We start from the raw sequence: 17,600 nt of genomic DNA on the forward strand, positions 1-17,600 counted from the left end.
ACATGTATATAACAACGGCTATATATGTAACTACCTCTTGTAGTAATAAAGGAACAATTACATTAGAATATTCACTAATGTGTACATGTAATTTCAGGCACTCCGTCCCAACTCTTGGTCTTCAATTAATTTTGACTTAAATATGAATTTGTTTGGAATATTTTTGTTCCTGATGGTTGATTGGCTGTGATGTTGTTCCTTACCGTCGCTAATGGTTCATGTTGGGTCGAATAGTCATCATCATTTCTTCTAAAATAAATGCCAATGAAATAAATTTTAATCGCATTCAATATTATAGATTTTCAGGCACACATAACTGCTAAGAGCAATCTGATAGAAGAGCTAAAGATCGTCGCGCAGAAGAGCTTCAAATAAAAAATACTAGAAAGGTGTCTTCATTTAATAATAAGTATAATGACATAGAAGGAGATAAATCAGAAATGATCTGTATCGCAATAATGTGATCAAATGTCCAAAAAGGGCCACACATTTCTGAAAAGACCCTAAATACATTCGATCAGTCCGTAGATGAAAGTTTCAATTCACATAGGCTGAGGGTATATCTCTGTCGGCAAAGCCGACTGATACTGATAGAGCCAGATTGAGCAGAAGAACAAACATACAATCATAATCACTGTTACAACAAAAGCAACTGATACTTTTTTACTTGTTTTTATACACTTTATTCATACATTTTTCAGATTAAAAAATTACTTTAAAACAAGCTTCACATTCAAGTTATAATCTGTTCAAAAGTTTACTTCTACAGCGGCAGCGGCGGTTTTCTTCTTGCTAGCTTCAAGTGCCTTCTGTAGCATTTTATCTTGGGTGGCAGCAGCTTAGGTAGTAACAACAGCAAAGTTGTTCTTAGCCAATACAACGGTGTTCTTCTTGGCGACAGCCTTGACAAAGCGGAGGGGAACTTTAGCATATGGATACAACCTGATGGTTTGATGTTGGACAATGAATTGAGACGACGAACACGGCGGAAGACTTTCTTTTGTGTGATACGCATACCGAAGAAAACCTTAATCCTTGTAGTAACGACGAGGGGTCCAGGACGTAGTGTAGCGACGGTCACTGGCCCTGATCTTCATGACTTCAATTCAGAGAGTCCATCAATGATGTGGCCTTTAGTCCCGGTCCACACTAGTATGAATTTCATTATGAAATTAGGCGTTCTTAGCTCGAATTCCCCACTACAGCATTTTTATGATTTTACTCTACTATGGAACTTGATCTAGAGACGCATAATTTCGTGTCAAAATTTCAGTGAAATTACTGTAGTGTGGCCCGGGACTTAGATTGGCAGTGACCCAGGCGTAGCGGCGTTGGTTTGGGAATACGCGAAACAGTGCGACCAATAGGCCAAAATTCAGCAGAGATTTGGTGACCTGTAACAAGGAGCACACATTCAATATACATATGAATATAAACCTATTCATAAACGCTCCAACCCAATTACTTACGGGCGTGTTTGCTGTCAGCGTTATGTAGGCGCTCATCCATTGGTTGTTGTTGTTGCATAGGTTATATGCTGGCTGAAACGCTTTTGGTCTGGGGACAATCAAATGATGGATTCGTTGACGACAAGCAAATGCTATTTTCCATGATTTGTTCACTCTTTTCCGGAAATACGGTGACCAGTAGAGCTGGCAAACCATCGATATTCCCAACATTAGATATTTTCGATATAATGTTTTAAAATATCGATTGCTATCGATATTATCGTTAAGTTGCCATTGCCATTAATTTGGAGATGAAAATTGCGGAAATAGCAATGATTTTCTTGAAATTATGCAAAAGTAGTTCACAGAAATGTAAAGGAGAATAAACAACTGCTTTTATTTTATAAAAATTGTAAAAAATACATTTTATTTTACCGAAAAATGTGTACGTGTGACTACGGACTTACTTTACTTACACACACATAACCGAAAAGCAGCGAAATTTCTATTTATTTCAATGGATTTCAGGTTAGGGGTTTTTATTCCGATAATATCGATAGGCAAAACTATCTATCGATATTGAATTTCTGAATAATAATCGATGTTATCGATAGTGCCATCGATTTTTTGCCAGCTCTAGTGACCAGCCGTCTTACGTTGGCTAAATTTTGCAATATGTAACACGAAAAACATTCAAGTCAGAACTTTGTACGTTGTATTTCACAAATTACTATCGAGAAACATAAAATCAAAATATTTATCTGCTTCTACCGAATTTTCACATAGTTTTGGTATATCCACATTGACCGCGATTTCCATTTGTTTTGTGCGCACTTCTTTTCTCGAAGATTTTTGCTAAAATTACGAAAATATATTTTTCTGCTCTATAATGCTTTGTTTACATTCACTCTATTTCAAATGTCAATTCCTTTGCGTATACGTCAAATGAAAACTCATCTGAAATCCATAGGATTTCATTTGACGTTTATGCAATGGAATTGACAGTTGAAATCGAGTGGATTTCGTAAATATAAACCAAGCATAAAATTATGTACACAAATATTTATACTTCAAAAGAACGTAAACAAACTGTATTTTGTCATTAACATACAATATGTGTGTTCGTTTACTCAAAATTTGTACAAATTGTTACTGGATGTCGTTCGTTTACTCTACAGTACAATGCAAAAGACCTTAGCCGATTACAAGAAGTTACTGAACTTGTACAAATTTGTACGAATTGTTGAGTAAACGAACACACCTAATAACAAAAACAACATTTATGTTGTTTCGATGCATGCTTGTATTTGACAGCTCAAGGACGGGTTTTTTAAATGAGATTACCTTCTTATGCTTGGTTTACATTTACGAAATCCACTCGATTTCAACTGTCAAATACATAGGTTAAACGTCAAATGAAATTCAGATGAGATTTCATTTGACGTTTGAGCTATGGATTTGACAGTTGAAATCGAGTGGATTTCGTAAATGTAAACTTATGCCAAGTTTACACTTGCGCTCCAAAATACAGTGGATTTCACGAAATCCTGAAATACACCCCGCTGTTTACACTTATTGTTTGTTGATTTCACACATACCACAATGATCAAGGTAGATGCATATGCGCAGCTGATCGAACATAAATTTTCAAAAAAAATTGTTGTAAATTGAATTAATTGTCATGTGCGTTGTAACTGACAATAGAGCGGCATCTAGTAGTTAGTAGCTGAATACGATCAGCTGAGATTTTGCCTTTCGGAGTTGTTTATTTACCTCCTGTCAATGTCAATTGAATACTTCCTTGTAAAGTTGCTGACGTGAATGACAAGAGGAAAACTGAGATGGAATGTGCCCGATGGAAAATCTTTCTTTTCCTTGGTCGATCAACTTAGCAGCCGGAGGTGAGAAAGAGGAACACACGAAAAAGATTTTTAAGCCGAATCCCCGAAAAGAATTGAACACGCATACAAACCTTTGTATCGTACATTGATACAAAGAAATATCCTAAGATTTTGATTAAAAGCGAACAAAACACAAATTGGATTTTTATTAGTATTTAAGTTTATTCATTTTAAATGAAAATAATTATTTGGTCCAAAAATAATAAACCTGAATTCTTTTAAAATTATTTTGGATCCATCAGAAAAACAAACCAAACAAAAAACTAAAGAAAAAAAGCTAAAAAGTAATATATGCAAAATACGATACCAGCAGCTCACCTCCTCTGCTACAACGTGGGATATCTTACAAGCATCTGCATCGGCGGTGCACAGGTGACTTGCTTCAACACTAATACAAAAAAAAAAATACCTTCCAAAACTTGGACTGACTGACGAAAAGACCAACATTTTAATCTAAAAAAAGAGGAGGAAAATAGTTAATATTGTGTTACACAAGGGTAGGCATTTGTTTAATACTTTCCGTTTGGATCAAATTTAGAATCCAGTCCCCCACCAGTTAGATTGAGCTCATTCTAGGAGGTAGGGTTTTGTGAGACACGGGGCGTTTGTTCTCTAGTGAAAAGATGCTGTCCCTTTCGGCGAGCCAAATGTCCTAAATATTGAAAAAGAAAATCAAATCCTTAGTTTTTTTAGATTAACAATAAAAACACACATATACTTAACTTTACATAAAACTAACGTAACGGCTAGAAGCAAAAAGTCCTCCAACGAACCTGGTGCCTCATCATCCCCGTAAACAGCAAGATACCTGCAACGAAATAAGGAGAGATTATAAATTACTGATTACTTGTTGGGATTGGCTGAAATCCGATCGAAAGTTGCAATATGTCCAATATTAGTAGTTATTATTTGACAAAAAGGCATATTCATATTTATTTACGATGTTTTGCTTAAATATTTACCTTTGTTCTTCATTACTTCCCTTTTTGTCTGTAATTTTTTTTATTTAATTTTATCAAATTCACTGAGATGTAACCTGAATACCACAATAAATATTTGAAATGATGCTTATAACGTCGAAATTAATTTGGTTATTTCTTTGTAAGACCATGTAGATCTTACTAAACGAAAGGAGATAGGAAAGAGGGGGTAAGTAAAATGAAGAAGTACGATAGGGGCAACGGAAACAATCGTCTGATGTTGCTACGGTGGAAATCTAGTTCCAGAGGGTGGGCTACTGTCTCGTCATAACAGCAGATGAGACTTTCTCTGTTATCTAGGGTATGTGTGGTGCTAAATTCAATTTTTGTTGTTGTTGTTTTCATACAGAATTGTGGGTTTTCTCTTGGGCCAATTTATTTAGTTGATTTTATCTTTGAACTTAGACTGGCATGATGATTTTCTTGTGTCTGTCTCATTGGGTAGGAGTCGCAAAGAACCCCACCGTCCGACAAGCTTTTGCCGTGCCATACGCGACCATGCCAGCACAGCGACACCTAACCACAAATAGCCTCCAGGGTTTGTAATCTCGACCAGGACAGGACAGAATGGCGCCCAACGTGGGGCCCAAGAAGAGAACCTTTTTATTAGTTAGGGTCATTGTCATTTCTAGTTAGTTGGTCACGAGAGGTTATCTCGGTATTCCTTGTTGGATGCCAGTAATTAGTTTTGACAGTGGCTGCAAAAGCGCCTAATTCGTACTAATCTAGGACTCATTCGAAAGTTTGTGTATAGATAGAGAATGATGACCATAGGGTAGAACGGAATTAGGGAAGCTTTATACAGTAGTTACAGATAATAGTAGTTAAAGGATTCAGAAAGGGTTTCTTGGAAATGTTTAAGAGACCTTTGGACCCGGTATGGTTTCATATGAAATTTTGCCGTGTAGCCAGGAATCTCTTGGATATTGAACAAGGAACTGCGAGTTATCAATATTCTTCCAACGGTTAAGCCTACATCTAGTCTTGTTGGTTCGTAACAGGCAGAACCCAATCGCTAGTTTAGGGTTATCTGTAGAGGGACATACCGTACAATAGTTAGTTTAAATAGCCTAATATTAACCCACCTAAGTTCCAAAGAGATATGTTCTAGGATTCATAGCAATTGGTCTCAGGCCTAGCTAAAGATTATCGAATATTCTTGGGAAGACTTTAGGTGAGGTTTTTACCATTAATCAAACAGTGTGAGCAGCACCCACAACCTGTAATTAAAAGAGTCTAGCATTTAATAGAGCGCCTTTAGGTGTCTTTATTAGTTATTTATTATGTACCCTTCATTTTTATTATTCCCTCTTGGAAAACCTATCTCCTACAAGGCCAAATTTTAGTAGTTTTTACACATCTCAGATTGTTTTAAAGTTAATAAAACTTGCTTTTTCAGAATATCGTTGAGATTTTTACATTTACGCTTGGATATACCATATTATCGTTTCCTGTGTAGTGCGATTTCATAGAAGTTGAATTTTGGTGTGAGTGTGTGTGAGTTTTTGCTTAGTCGTTAGGTTTTTAAAGCGTTAATCTATTCTAGACAAAGATATGGAAACCAGGTCTAAGAGTAAGGAACGAGCAGAAACGGCAGCCAATACTTTCCAAGCGGCTGCTGGTCCCGTCGTGAGCGGTGTAGTATTAAACCCCAACAATGCAGGTTCGACAGCTGTACCCGCATCATCATTAGCTCCACCGGTTGCCAGCGATGCGTCACTGAGTTCTGAGGCATTCAACGACTCCATACAGTCGCCAGAGTTTGCCAGTCAAACAGCTCGAGATATAAGAATTGACTGCCGGAAAGAGAAGCCTGGATTGACTCTGGGATCTGTGCAAGATCCCGAATTACAGTATGTAATTGCTTCAGTGGAAAGAGCACAGGAACAGTTGTTGAGGAGTGTTGAAGATATACGTCGGTTACATAGTGATTGGCAGCGGAGGCTGAGTGTGACACCCGTACAGGGCACAGTGGCAGCTCAAAACAAGGATTCTGGTCCGATGACAAATAGCCAACCGACTACGCAACAATCGGTACCAGGTAACGGTAGGCCTATACCACCACCGACGGGTCCTCCACCAAGAGTCAATAGCCGTGCTCAGGATCAGCATTCCAACCAAGCGACAGGAACGGGCAATTGGCAACCGTCCCCGAACTTCAGCTACCCGTCAATGTCACCTCCCGGTCCTCGTTTTAATTTGAAGAAGTGGGGTATAAGATTTGACGGAAGTAACAGAACGGTAGACGCCGAAGACTTTATTTTCCGCGTCGAGTCTCTAAGGCACGACTATGCATACCCATTCGAGGAGCTGATCAAGGATTTTCCGCAGCTATTGGACGGGCAGGCTCTCGATTGGTATTGGCAACAGAGGAAAATCGCCCCGTTTCAGAGCTGGAGTGACCTTAGAAGTGCCTTTTTGTCGCAGTTCCGGCGATTCGAGTCTGAGTTTCAGATACAGAAAAAGATTATGGACCGCAGGCAGCAACCACAGGAATCTTTTGAAGATTTCTTTAATGCCGTACTGAAGCTCAGGAACTGAAGCCTCGGACTGCAGAAGCTCGCTCGACAAAGACGGAGACCCCGCAGCAGTAAAACCTGATTTTTCGACAGCCGACCTTTCCCCCTTATCGACGACGAAAATTCTAACCAACCCCATTAAACAAGCTATGAATGTAGAACCGAAGCTGAGAGAACTCAAACCCTTACACATACGCAAGAGAGAATATGAAGAAGCTAGGGCAAGGATCTTTGGTCAGGTTTCTTCGAAAGTTAGGAGGGCTCGAGAACGCTATCAGCGAAGGAAGCAGCTTCGGCGAGAGATTGCCTCGGCGGCGCTATACGAAGGTAAAGACACTCGCTTCTACTCCCGAATTGAGATTCAAGGTGTTGAGATTGAGGGACTTTTGGATAGTGGGGCCACTGTAAGTTGCCTAGGTAAGAATTGTCTAGAGTTCGTGGAGAAAGTTGGCATTAAGTTTACAAATTTCTATTCTTTTATAAAGACGGCGGATGGAAGTCCCCATCGCATTGTTGGCCGAATAACAGTTCCCATTACATTCAGCGGCAAAACCAAGGACATAACGTTTTTTTTGGTCCCCACTCTCAATCGAGAGTTGTTTCTGGGGGTGGACTTTTTGAGAGCCTTTGGGTTCTTTACCTCAGTGGATAGTCTCACCACCAACAGTGTAAGCTTGTGTGACGAAGCAACCGCGGGAACCAGTGATGACAAACCCGTCCATATACTGTCTGATTTCCAGCGGCAACGTTTGGAAATGATTGTGGCAAAATTCCCATGCTACACTAAGAAAGGTCTGGGAAGGACGAAGTCTGAGGTCCATACCATTGATACTGGTAATGCAGTTCCGGTGAAGAGCAAGCATTACCCAGTATCTCCGGCTGTGCAGAAACTCATGTACGCGGAGTTGGACCGGATGTTAACCATGGGAGTAATTGAGCCGAGTGAGAGTCCGTGGAGTCACCCAGTGACTCTGGTTCTCAAGGGTGAAAAGAACTGACTTTGTTTGGACGCTCGAAAGCTCAATGCTCTCACGGTTAAGGATGCCTATCCGCTCCCGCACATTGAGGGTTTGCTCAGTCGGCTGGGTGATACTTTCTTCATTTCAAGTGTCGACCTGAAGGATGCGTTCTGGCAGATACCTTTAGATCGGCCAAGTAGAGAAAAGACTGCGTTTACGGTGCCGGGGAGACCACTGTACAATTTTACGGTCATGCCCTTTGGGCTGTGTAATGCAGCTCAAAGGTTGTGTCGTTTAATGGACAAGGTGATCCCCTCAGCCATCCGAGATCGCGTCTTTGTCTACTTGGATGATTTACTGATTGTATCTCCAGACTTCGACACCCACATGGAACTGTTAGAGCGAGTAGCGAAACTCTTAGATGAGGCAGGGTTGACGATCAACGTTGCCAAATCTAAGTTTTGCTTTAAGGAGCTTCGTTACCTGGGTTACATTGTTGGGGGAGGAGAGTTGAAACCTGATCCAGGCAAAGTGGAAACCATAACCAAGTTTTGCTACCCTAAAACCGCGAAACAGGTTCGAAGTTTCACAGGCGCTACCGGCTGGTATAGGAGGTTTATACCGAACTATGCCACTATCGCTGCGCCAATATTCGAAACCTTGAAAAAGGGCAAGCAATTCAGTTTTACGGAAGAGGCAAAAGTGGCATTTGACAGGTTGAAGAATGCCCTTGTAACCAGCCCAGTTTTAACACATCCGAACTTTGAGAAGCACTTTTTCGTTCAATGTGATGCTTCCGACCTCGGCATTGGAGGAGTCCTTTTCCAGAAGGATGACGAGGGCGGAGAGCATCCCATTGCTTATTTTTCACAGAAACTGACGGCAGCACAGAAGAATTACTCCGTAACAGAACGGGAGTGCCTGGCCGTGGTAATGGCAGTAAAGAAGTTCCGTCCGTATATTGAACTGATGCCCTTCACTATAATTACTGATCATAGTAGTCTGAAGTGGCTTATGTCCCACAAAGATCTTAGTGGACGACTTGCTCGATGGAGCCTACACTTACAAGCCTTTTCTTTCGATATTGAGCATAGGCAAGGTACTAAGAACGTCGTGCCCGACACTCTTTCCCGTTATGATATGGAAGAGTTGTCCGCAGATTTAAATGAACTTATAGATCTAAACTCAGAGTCGTTCAAGTCTGAATCTTATAGAGAGCTGATCGATACAGTTCGTAAGAGTAGTGAGAGTTTGCCAGATATCCGAGTTATAGATGAATATGTTTATAAGCGCACACAGCACTACGATGGCATACCGACTAATGAAGATTTCTCCTGGAAACTATGGGTTCCCCAAGAATTGACAACAGGTATTATAGAGAAAGCCCACTGTCCTCCTCAAATGGCACACGGGGGTTTCCACAAGACATTGAAGAGAATAAGAGAATATTTTTATTGGCCGAATATGACCATTCAGGTTAGGGCGTTTGTACAAAGCTGCGAAACATGCAAATGTACTAAATCTGCAAACACCACCCTTCGTCCTCCAATGGGTAAGGAGACTATCGTTGAAAGACCGTTTCAACGGATCTATATCGACTTTTTAGGGCCTTATCCCCGCTCAAAGGACGGAAACTCATACATTTTCATTGTACTTGACCATCTAAGCAAGTATGTTTTACTTAAAGCCATGGCTAAAGCCAGTGCCAAACAAGTTATAAAGTTTTTAATAGCAGAGGTTTTCCATAAGTTCGGTACCCCCGAGACAATCGTGTCTGATAATGGGCAGCAGTTTGTAAGCAAGGAATTCCAGGAGCTAGTGAAGACATTCGGAGTCCAACACCTTAGAACAGCAACCCACTCTCCCCAAGCTAACGCCTCGGAGAGAGTAAACCAGTCCATACTGGCCGCTATTCGCTCCTATTTGAATGGAAACCATCAAGAATGGGATAAATACTTATCAGAAATAGAGTGCTCGCTGCGATCATCAGTACACTCTGCGATCGGGGTAACCCCATACTTTGCTTTATTCGGGATGAATATGATCGGACATGGGAGTGTGTATGCACTAGCGAGAAGGTTGAATACGTTAAATGATCCCGAAAGTAATATACTGCCTAAATCTGCCAAGTTAGAAATTGTAAGAAAACAGATACAAGATAGCTTGCATAAGGCCTATTTAAGTAACGAAAAGAAGTACAACACGCGAAGTAGGGTTGTTAAATTTATACCTGGCCAGGAAGTATACAGAAGAAGCTTTCAGCAGAGTGATTTCAAGGCTCAATTTAATGCGAAGTTAGGACATAAATTCATAAAGTGCCGAATAGTGAAACCTGTGGGGAATTGCCTTTACGAGGTCGAGGATCTAAAAGGGAAGTCTTTGGGTGTTTACCACGCCAAGGATCTTAAGCAATAGGTATGAGACTTGGTGGAAAATTTAGGAAGAATTCCTCTCTTACTCAGTTTTCAAGGAGATTGGTATTCGATAGAGGGATATGACAGAACTTACGACCTTAGGACGCAAAGATAGAAAATAGAGTCCCCCAATGGTCTAACATAACATACCTTTCTTTATATGATATTAACTCAATAATGTCCCAATCGATTTGCCTCTAATCTCAGTTCATCATCCTTTACGACCCTAGGAGACCAGCGTTCTAAACACTACAAGCTGTAGCCAGAAGTACGAGGTTAGAGTACGATGAGAAGCTTCCCGGTTTGCCGACTCTAACAATATGTCTACGACTTCCAAACAGTCAACTTGTGACTGTCCTTGACCATGAGTGCACTTCCCCTTTCGCTACAGTAGTAGCAGTACCCGTTTGCATCCATGGCACGGGGCAGGGAAATGTTGTACACGAGGTCGCGGAGCTGTTGGTCGTCGATTCATGACGTTAGAGTCTGAAAGTGGGGAGACAAGATCAAATACACCTAGATGTATTTGAAATGCCAACGTATCTAACACTCTGACTAAGGCGTAGGTCTACTCACTGATACCCCCAAAGCCAGGAAAAGGAACAGTTTTTTTAAGCATTGCGTCGTTGGTACGATAAAAGTAAGGTTTGTAGGGTGGGATGTAAAACCCAAAGTTTGATTTGGGGCAGAGAATTCAAACACATTGCTAGCTGACCTAGCGAACTTTCGCGTTCAAAAGAAAAAGTAATTTTCTCGTTTGTCATTTTTTTTTGTCTTTGTGAGTGACTATATTTCTTATTCTCATGAAGCAATACCCGAGCCCCAGGTATCCAAATTGGAAGAAACAAAAAATGCTATGTATATATAGCGATCTCAGGAGTGTATAGGAGAAATATCAATAAGTATGGCCTCGCAATTGTACGTCATCAAAATGGTCTTACATGCATTCTTAGCAGGGTTCCTGGGATTAGTTTGAAGGATACAAGGGCCCAGAGCAACTAACTCTTTAATATAAGTGTTTGCAAACACCCCTCTAAATTATGCATTGTTGCTCTTTGATTTCGTCTCAGACTCTTACAGCTTTATGGAATAAATATGAAACTTGAGGATTTAATCTACAGTTCTCTAGGAACCTGCTTATCCCAACAAATAAACAAATTTATTTGTTAGTATTCGCTCACCGGCTGGGAAATAATAATCAGGCAAGACCTACCAAGAAGAGGAGATTCCGTGCTTAAATTGAATATATGACCATGTAGTTTCGTATATACCGATATTAGCAAACCCCAAAAATAGGAAAAACTTGAGCAAGATATTAAGAACAAATTTGAATTCGCATTGTGTGGTTGGAACAGTAGGTGCCTGCTACTTCTCTGGCACAAATGGAAACCGGATTTTTATCTACCCCGTTTGTCTTCACCACATTTAGAATTTATTAACTCAAAAATTAAAAACGTTGTTCAAATATAAGAGTTCGGTTCCTAATCTTTGCAATGTTGTGCTAAGATAGTACTTTGCGTACACATAGAACATTTTAGATTTCACGATCCATATTTTATGGTAATCTAGTACACTCGGCCTTCACCCAATGATTCATACTTCTCCATATTATCCACCCTGTAGTACTTCTCTTGCGATCTCAGTTCGAATTTCCAAAAACACGGTCTGGTCTGCCGCATACGAACCAAGAGTGTCCCTCATCCCAAAAGTTACGATTCTAGGTTGAAAGGATCATTCACTTTTCAGCCATCATATACAATAGTGATAGAATGATGTGGTTCATGTGCCATTATAACTTTGTTACAAATGGTCCAATAAACACCTATTTGAAAAATTGAATTAAAACAAACAAAAAATACACTCTGAAGCAAGTTTGCTTACGAATTCAAAATTATTAATAACTAATGTGACAAGTGTTATCTATTTGAAATACTTTCAAAATTTGTTTTATTTACTTTTTAGATATTCCTTGTTTTTTTTTTTTTTTTTAAAGGACAAAAATTTCCGTCAGCCTTTTAAACATAAGATAGAACTCGCAATATTTAAGATAGAGTCATATAATTTGGTACATGAATTCATATTACCCTCAATACCCCAACGGAATGGGTGAAATCCTTCCCCAAGAATTTGCTGGTGCCAGACCATGCTTTGATATAGCTTTTCGCTATCTTTGGAGGCTTTAGCCACATTATTCAGCCACGATGTGATTTTCATACAATTACTTTTATAATAATATTATATTATGTACCTATATAACATATTTTAATATACTGGTTGTACCACATCCAAAACAAGATATACATTATGGAACCACTTCAAAATGTAATCATTCATTCTGACTGCTTCCACATTCCTTGGTGATTCCTTATTCAAATATTCTCTAACGCACTTGTGTATAGTTCCAGAATATTCCTTTCCAGCTCAGGGTCGCAATGTCTATTTATTTTTTTTGATGCAACGGATCCATAGAAACGTATTGGAGCCATGGCAACTTCATGTGCTGCCAAGTGTTTTTTTTTTGGTCCCTGAAACCCTGGGTTCCATTTCCTTCAAATTCTTATCGGCTGATTTATTGACCTATTCAAGCATTTGCTCTGCATCATCGGGGGCAGGATACAGTTTATCTTTAACATCAATTGAATACGAATGAACTAACATAGGCACTGGAGAGATGAACCAGTGACTTCAGATTCTTAATGGTGAGCCCAGCTAAATAACACGAGGTCTGTCGAACAAATGATTCATATCGCTCCTCTCAGAAATCCAATGATTATTGATTAACAACTTGTGATCAGTATCTGAAAGTTCTAAATTCTCTTGGCTCACACCACCTGGAAATTTTTGGCTGAACGACTTTCCAATTTCATATCTGTAACTTTATGGAAAACTGAACTCTATATCTAGTAATGTGTTTTAAATATATTTGTATTGATTCATTTGTCAATCTTGATAAATGTGTACAAACAACAAAACGTTTTGACACAATAGGAGCACCAAAAGAACAAATTGTAGCCATATGTTTGTTCTGACCTGCCTTGCAGTGATGGCACCATGTTGTTACAGGTCATATTCCGTATAAATTTGTAATGCACTATATACGACGTGGGGGCAAGAGTATAAGCTATATTGCCTTAGGAGTGTACAATTCCTCAATCGTTTCCTCTATTGGATAATCGCATCCATTGGCGCTTTCCCGTCCCAGCATCAGGAAGACTGATGAAATATGTTTTCGCGGTAGTACTTCAGTACATCACACAGTAATATAAATATAATACAGGTCAGGTCCAAGAACCCAATAGCCTTCAGAAGAAAAAACCTATACAATACTCCGAAGAGTAAACACCGAAATATCGGAGACCTTTACAGGTGGTAATTGTTCTCACATTGTATACTCCCACCATATACTCCTTGATTTTGGGCCATCAGTGGAAGGAATGAAAGAAAAACTATAGAATCATTCATTTCTATTACGCCCTAGAGTTTCTAAAAATTATTTTGCTCCTAACCGGGAAGTAAATCTTTATGCAAATATATTACCACTAGACATTATCAAAAAAAAAACACTGTAATTGCTTAATAGAAGTAACATTTGTCTGTACTCACCCGATAATATAGCGTTGATGACGACGAAGAAAAAGTAGACTTTTTGGGTGTCTGGACGTAGAGAGGTTTGCAACAGGGGCATGTATAACAAAAGAGGATTCACTGCCAACATCCTTTAGGGGTATTCCATGCCAAGCAGATGAACCTAAAAGGGAAAGATTGGTTTAATATACGCATGTCTAAAGTGCATATATGGTTTTTACTCAGTTCCAGAATAAAGCACTAGCTTGCTTTCTGGAAATATTTGGGGCGAATGTCTTTGTTAACTGATACCGGTTAAATTCTCATTTTTAGAAACAACATAACATTTTTGATGGAGAAGGTACACTGTCACCACTGAAGGGGCGTAACCTTTTCCACCTTCGTACAACAAAATTAGGCCCAATTATAACTACCTGAAGCGATATTCTCCATGTCCAACTGGTATCGTTCCGAGATTGCAATCATTTAATTATTTGAGTGTGGAAGGGAAATAACGAGCCTCTCAAGCATAGTATATCGGATGGCACCAAACTCAATGCATAGATAGTAGTGGCCCAAACCTGGCAAAGAAAAATTATTAAAGACGATTATGGAAAAAGTTTTCAACGACTCACCTTCAAAATAAAAACCTTTAGAAAATGTCTTTAGTTCCGTAAGCATTTAGAGGCAGGATCTCTAATAACGTTGACCACTATTTTCTGCTGCAATTTAGTCCAAGAACGGGAAGACAATTCATGTTATTGTTTTAGGCTCTTTCTGAATGACGAGAAAAAAAATACTATTAGTTCCTGTTATTATCATTAACACATGAATGATTTCTGTAGAAACATACACTCGTATTTTTTTCTCACACATATTTTTTTTAGTATTGGTAAATTCCTAACGGATAGTTTTTTTTGTTATAACAACCCCCCCCACACACAAACGCTTCTTTAGTGACCTTCAATAGTAATGATTTTTTTTCAATTCTTTCTGTCATCATAATAGTGTATATACATACCGTTTGGAAATTATGCTATTGATCTGAACGACAATCGGCCTACAATAAGCTGCCGAAAGCAAAGACTCACTACGATCAATTTTGGAGTAGTGACTTTGTTGTCTTACTTTCCTAACGATGTTCTTTAATGAACCATTGATTGTAACAACGAAATATGTGCGTACACACACGTACATATAAATTCCGCTTTAGCTTCTTTTAGCTCGCAATCCAAGTTTTTTACCGGAATTATCTTTTAGTTAATCTTGATATTCACTTTTAAATTTCGTGTTAATTATAGCTGCCTAATATTAATAAACTTTGAGTAAGAAAATAGTTGTTAGATAGCCCAGACGTTTAGGCGTTTTCAATTCCTCTTTTGTTTTATTACGTCCTCCTACTACTAACAATTGATATGAATGATTTTTTTTAGTAGGTAGTGATGTTAATTTAGGTAAGATACCGGTTATTGGAGTATACCTTGAATAACCTTCCGCAACAGGGTGATTCGTGAAAGAGTATTTTTAGCCACTGACACCAAATTGAAACGCGCTCGCACAGTGTTCGGAGAAAGAAAATGTTTCCAATAACTTGGACGCACTTTTTCCCTCCCATCCTTTGGCAAGGATGTCCCAAAGGATGGTTGGGTTTGTCATGTGCGTTGTAACTGACAATAGAGCGGCATCTAGTAGTTAGTAGCTGAATACGATCAGCTGAGATTTTGCCTTTCGGAGTTGTTTATTTACCTCCTGTCAATGTCAATTGAATACTTCCTTGTAAAGTTGCTGACGTGAATGACAAGAGGAAAACTGAGATGGAATGTGCCCGATGGAAAATCTTTCTTTTCCTTGGTCGATCAACTTAGCAGCCGGAGGTGAGAAAGAGGAACACACGAAAAAGATTTTTAAGCCGAATCCCCGAAAAGAATTGAACACGCATACAAACCTTTGTATCGTACATTGATACAAAGAAATATCCTAAGATTTTGATTAAAAGCGAACAAAACACAAATTGGATTTTTATTAGTATTTAAGTTTATTCATTTTAAATGAAAATAATTATTTGGTCCAAAAATAATAAACCTGAATTCTTTTAAAATTATTTTGGATCCATCAGAAAAACAAACCAAACAAAAAACTAAAGAAAAAAAGCTAAAAAGTAATATATGCAAAATACGATACCAGCAGCTCACCTCCTCTGCTACAACGTGGGATATCTTACAAGCATCTGCATCGGCGGTGCACAGGTGACTTGCTTCAACACTAATACAAAAAAAAATACCTTCCAAAACTTGGACTGACTGACGAAAAGACCAACATTTTAATCTAAAAAAAGAGGAGGAAAATAGTTAATATTGTGTTACACAAGGGTAGGCATTTGTTTAATACTTTCCGTTTGGATCAAATTTAGAATCCAGTCCCCCACCAGTTAGATTGAGCTCATTCTAGGAGGTAGGGTTTTGTGAGACACGGGGCGTTTGTTCTCTAGTGAAAAGATGCTGTCCCTTTCGGCGAGGCAAATGTCCTAAATATTGAAAAAGAAAATCAAATCCTTAGTTTTTTTAGATTAACAATAAAAACACACATATACTTAACTTTACATAAAACTAACGTAACGGCTAGAAGCAAAAAGTCCTCCAACGAACCTGGTGCCTCATCATCCCCGTAAACAGCAAGATACCTGCAACGAAATAAGGAGAGATTATAAATTACTGATTACTTGTTGGGATTGGCTGAAATCCGATCGAAAGTTGCAATATGTCCAATATTAGTAGTTATTATTTGACAAAAAGGCATATTCATATTTATTTACGATGTTTTGCTTAAATATTTACCTTTGTTCTTCATTACTTCCCTTTTTGTCTGTAATTTTTTTTATTTAATTTTATCAAATTCACTGAGATGTAACCTGAATACCACAATAAATATTTGAAATGATGCTTATAACGTCGAAATTAATTTGGTTATTTCTTTGTAAGACCATGTAGATCTTACTAAACGAAAGGAGATAGGAAAGAGGGGGTAAGTAAAATGAAGAAGTACGATAGGGGCAACGGAAACAATCGTCTGATGTTGCTACGGTGGAAATCTAGTTCCAGAGGGTGGGCTACTGTCTCGTCATAACAGCAGATGAGACTTTCTCTGTTATCTAGGGTATGTGTGGTGCTAAATTCAATTTTTGTTGTTGTTGTTTTCATACAGAATTGTGGGTTTTCTCTTGGGCCAATTTATTTAGTTGATTTTATCTTTGAACTTAGACTGGCATGATGATTTTCTTGTGTCTGTCTCATTGGGTAGGAGTCGCAAAGAACCCCACCGTCCGACGAGCTTTTGCCGTGCCATACGCGACCATGCCAGCACAGCGACACCTAACCACAAATAGCCTCCAGGGTTTGTAATCTCGACCAGGACAGGACATAATCATCAAAAATATACGACAATATAGAACTTTACAACTTTATTTGGAAAATTATCGTAAAATTATCTATATATCGTATTAATTGTGTATAGTACTAACAAATGAAAAAATAAAAAATTATTTTATCGTTGAGACATCATAATAATAAATTTTGATAGATGAAAGTTGTGCTCAGAACCCGCAAAATATTAGTACTTAGTAGTTTTCCCGTTTAGCGCTAAAAATGCGTTCCTGTTCTCCGAAATCTAGCAAGACTTGCACTTCTCTTTAAACAAAAATAGGGCCGAATAACACCCTCTTCTCCTGTTTTCTGCCATACAATTTTGGCCTAGTAGAAACTAGCAGCAAGCATGTTCATATGTTCATTGGTATCTAATATTATAGCTGATACGTTGAT

At 38.7% G+C, this 17,600-nt stretch overlaps 1 protein-coding gene across 7 annotated transcripts; it reads right to left on the minus strand.

The window, feature by feature from the left end:
* Window positions 1-3,491: 3,491 nt before the first annotated feature.
* Window positions 3,492-17,184, minus strand: LOC141402109 (uncharacterized). Of its 7 annotated transcripts, none has more exons than XR_012412532.1 (7): window positions 14,807-17,181; window positions 14,421-14,562; window positions 14,220-14,366; window positions 13,825-13,969; window positions 4,072-4,157; window positions 3,866-4,001; window positions 3,492-3,802 (listed from the first exon to the last, which is right to left on the minus strand). XR_012412532.1 is itself a non-coding variant. In XM_073982840.1 (7 exons), the coding sequence occupies exons 3-6, from the start codon at window positions 14,269-14,271 to the stop codon at window positions 3,906-3,908; spliced, it is 378 nt and encodes a 125-aa protein (XP_073838941.1). In that variant the 5' UTR covers window positions 14,272-14,366; window positions 14,421-14,507; window positions 14,807-17,184; the 3' UTR covers window positions 3,492-3,802; window positions 3,866-3,905. The 7 variants fall into 7 exon arrangements, 6 of the variants coding, with proteins under 6 accessions (XP_073838941.1, XP_073838892.1, XP_073838935.1 ...); XM_073982840.1 differs by having other exon boundaries at window positions 4,073-4,157; window positions 14,421-14,507; window positions 14,807-17,184; XM_073982791.1 differs by having other exon boundaries at window positions 3,492-4,001; window positions 4,073-4,157; window positions 14,807-16,110; window positions 16,174-17,177.
* Window positions 17,185-17,600: the final 416 nt, after the last annotated feature.

The sequence above is a fragment of the Musca autumnalis genome, unplaced genomic scaffold (genome assembly GCF_047663935.1).
Source record: "Musca autumnalis isolate F117 unplaced genomic scaffold, ASM4766393v1 scaffold_1, whole genome shotgun sequence".
NCBI classification, from domain to species: Eukaryota; Metazoa; Arthropoda; class Insecta; order Diptera; family Muscidae; genus Musca; species Musca autumnalis.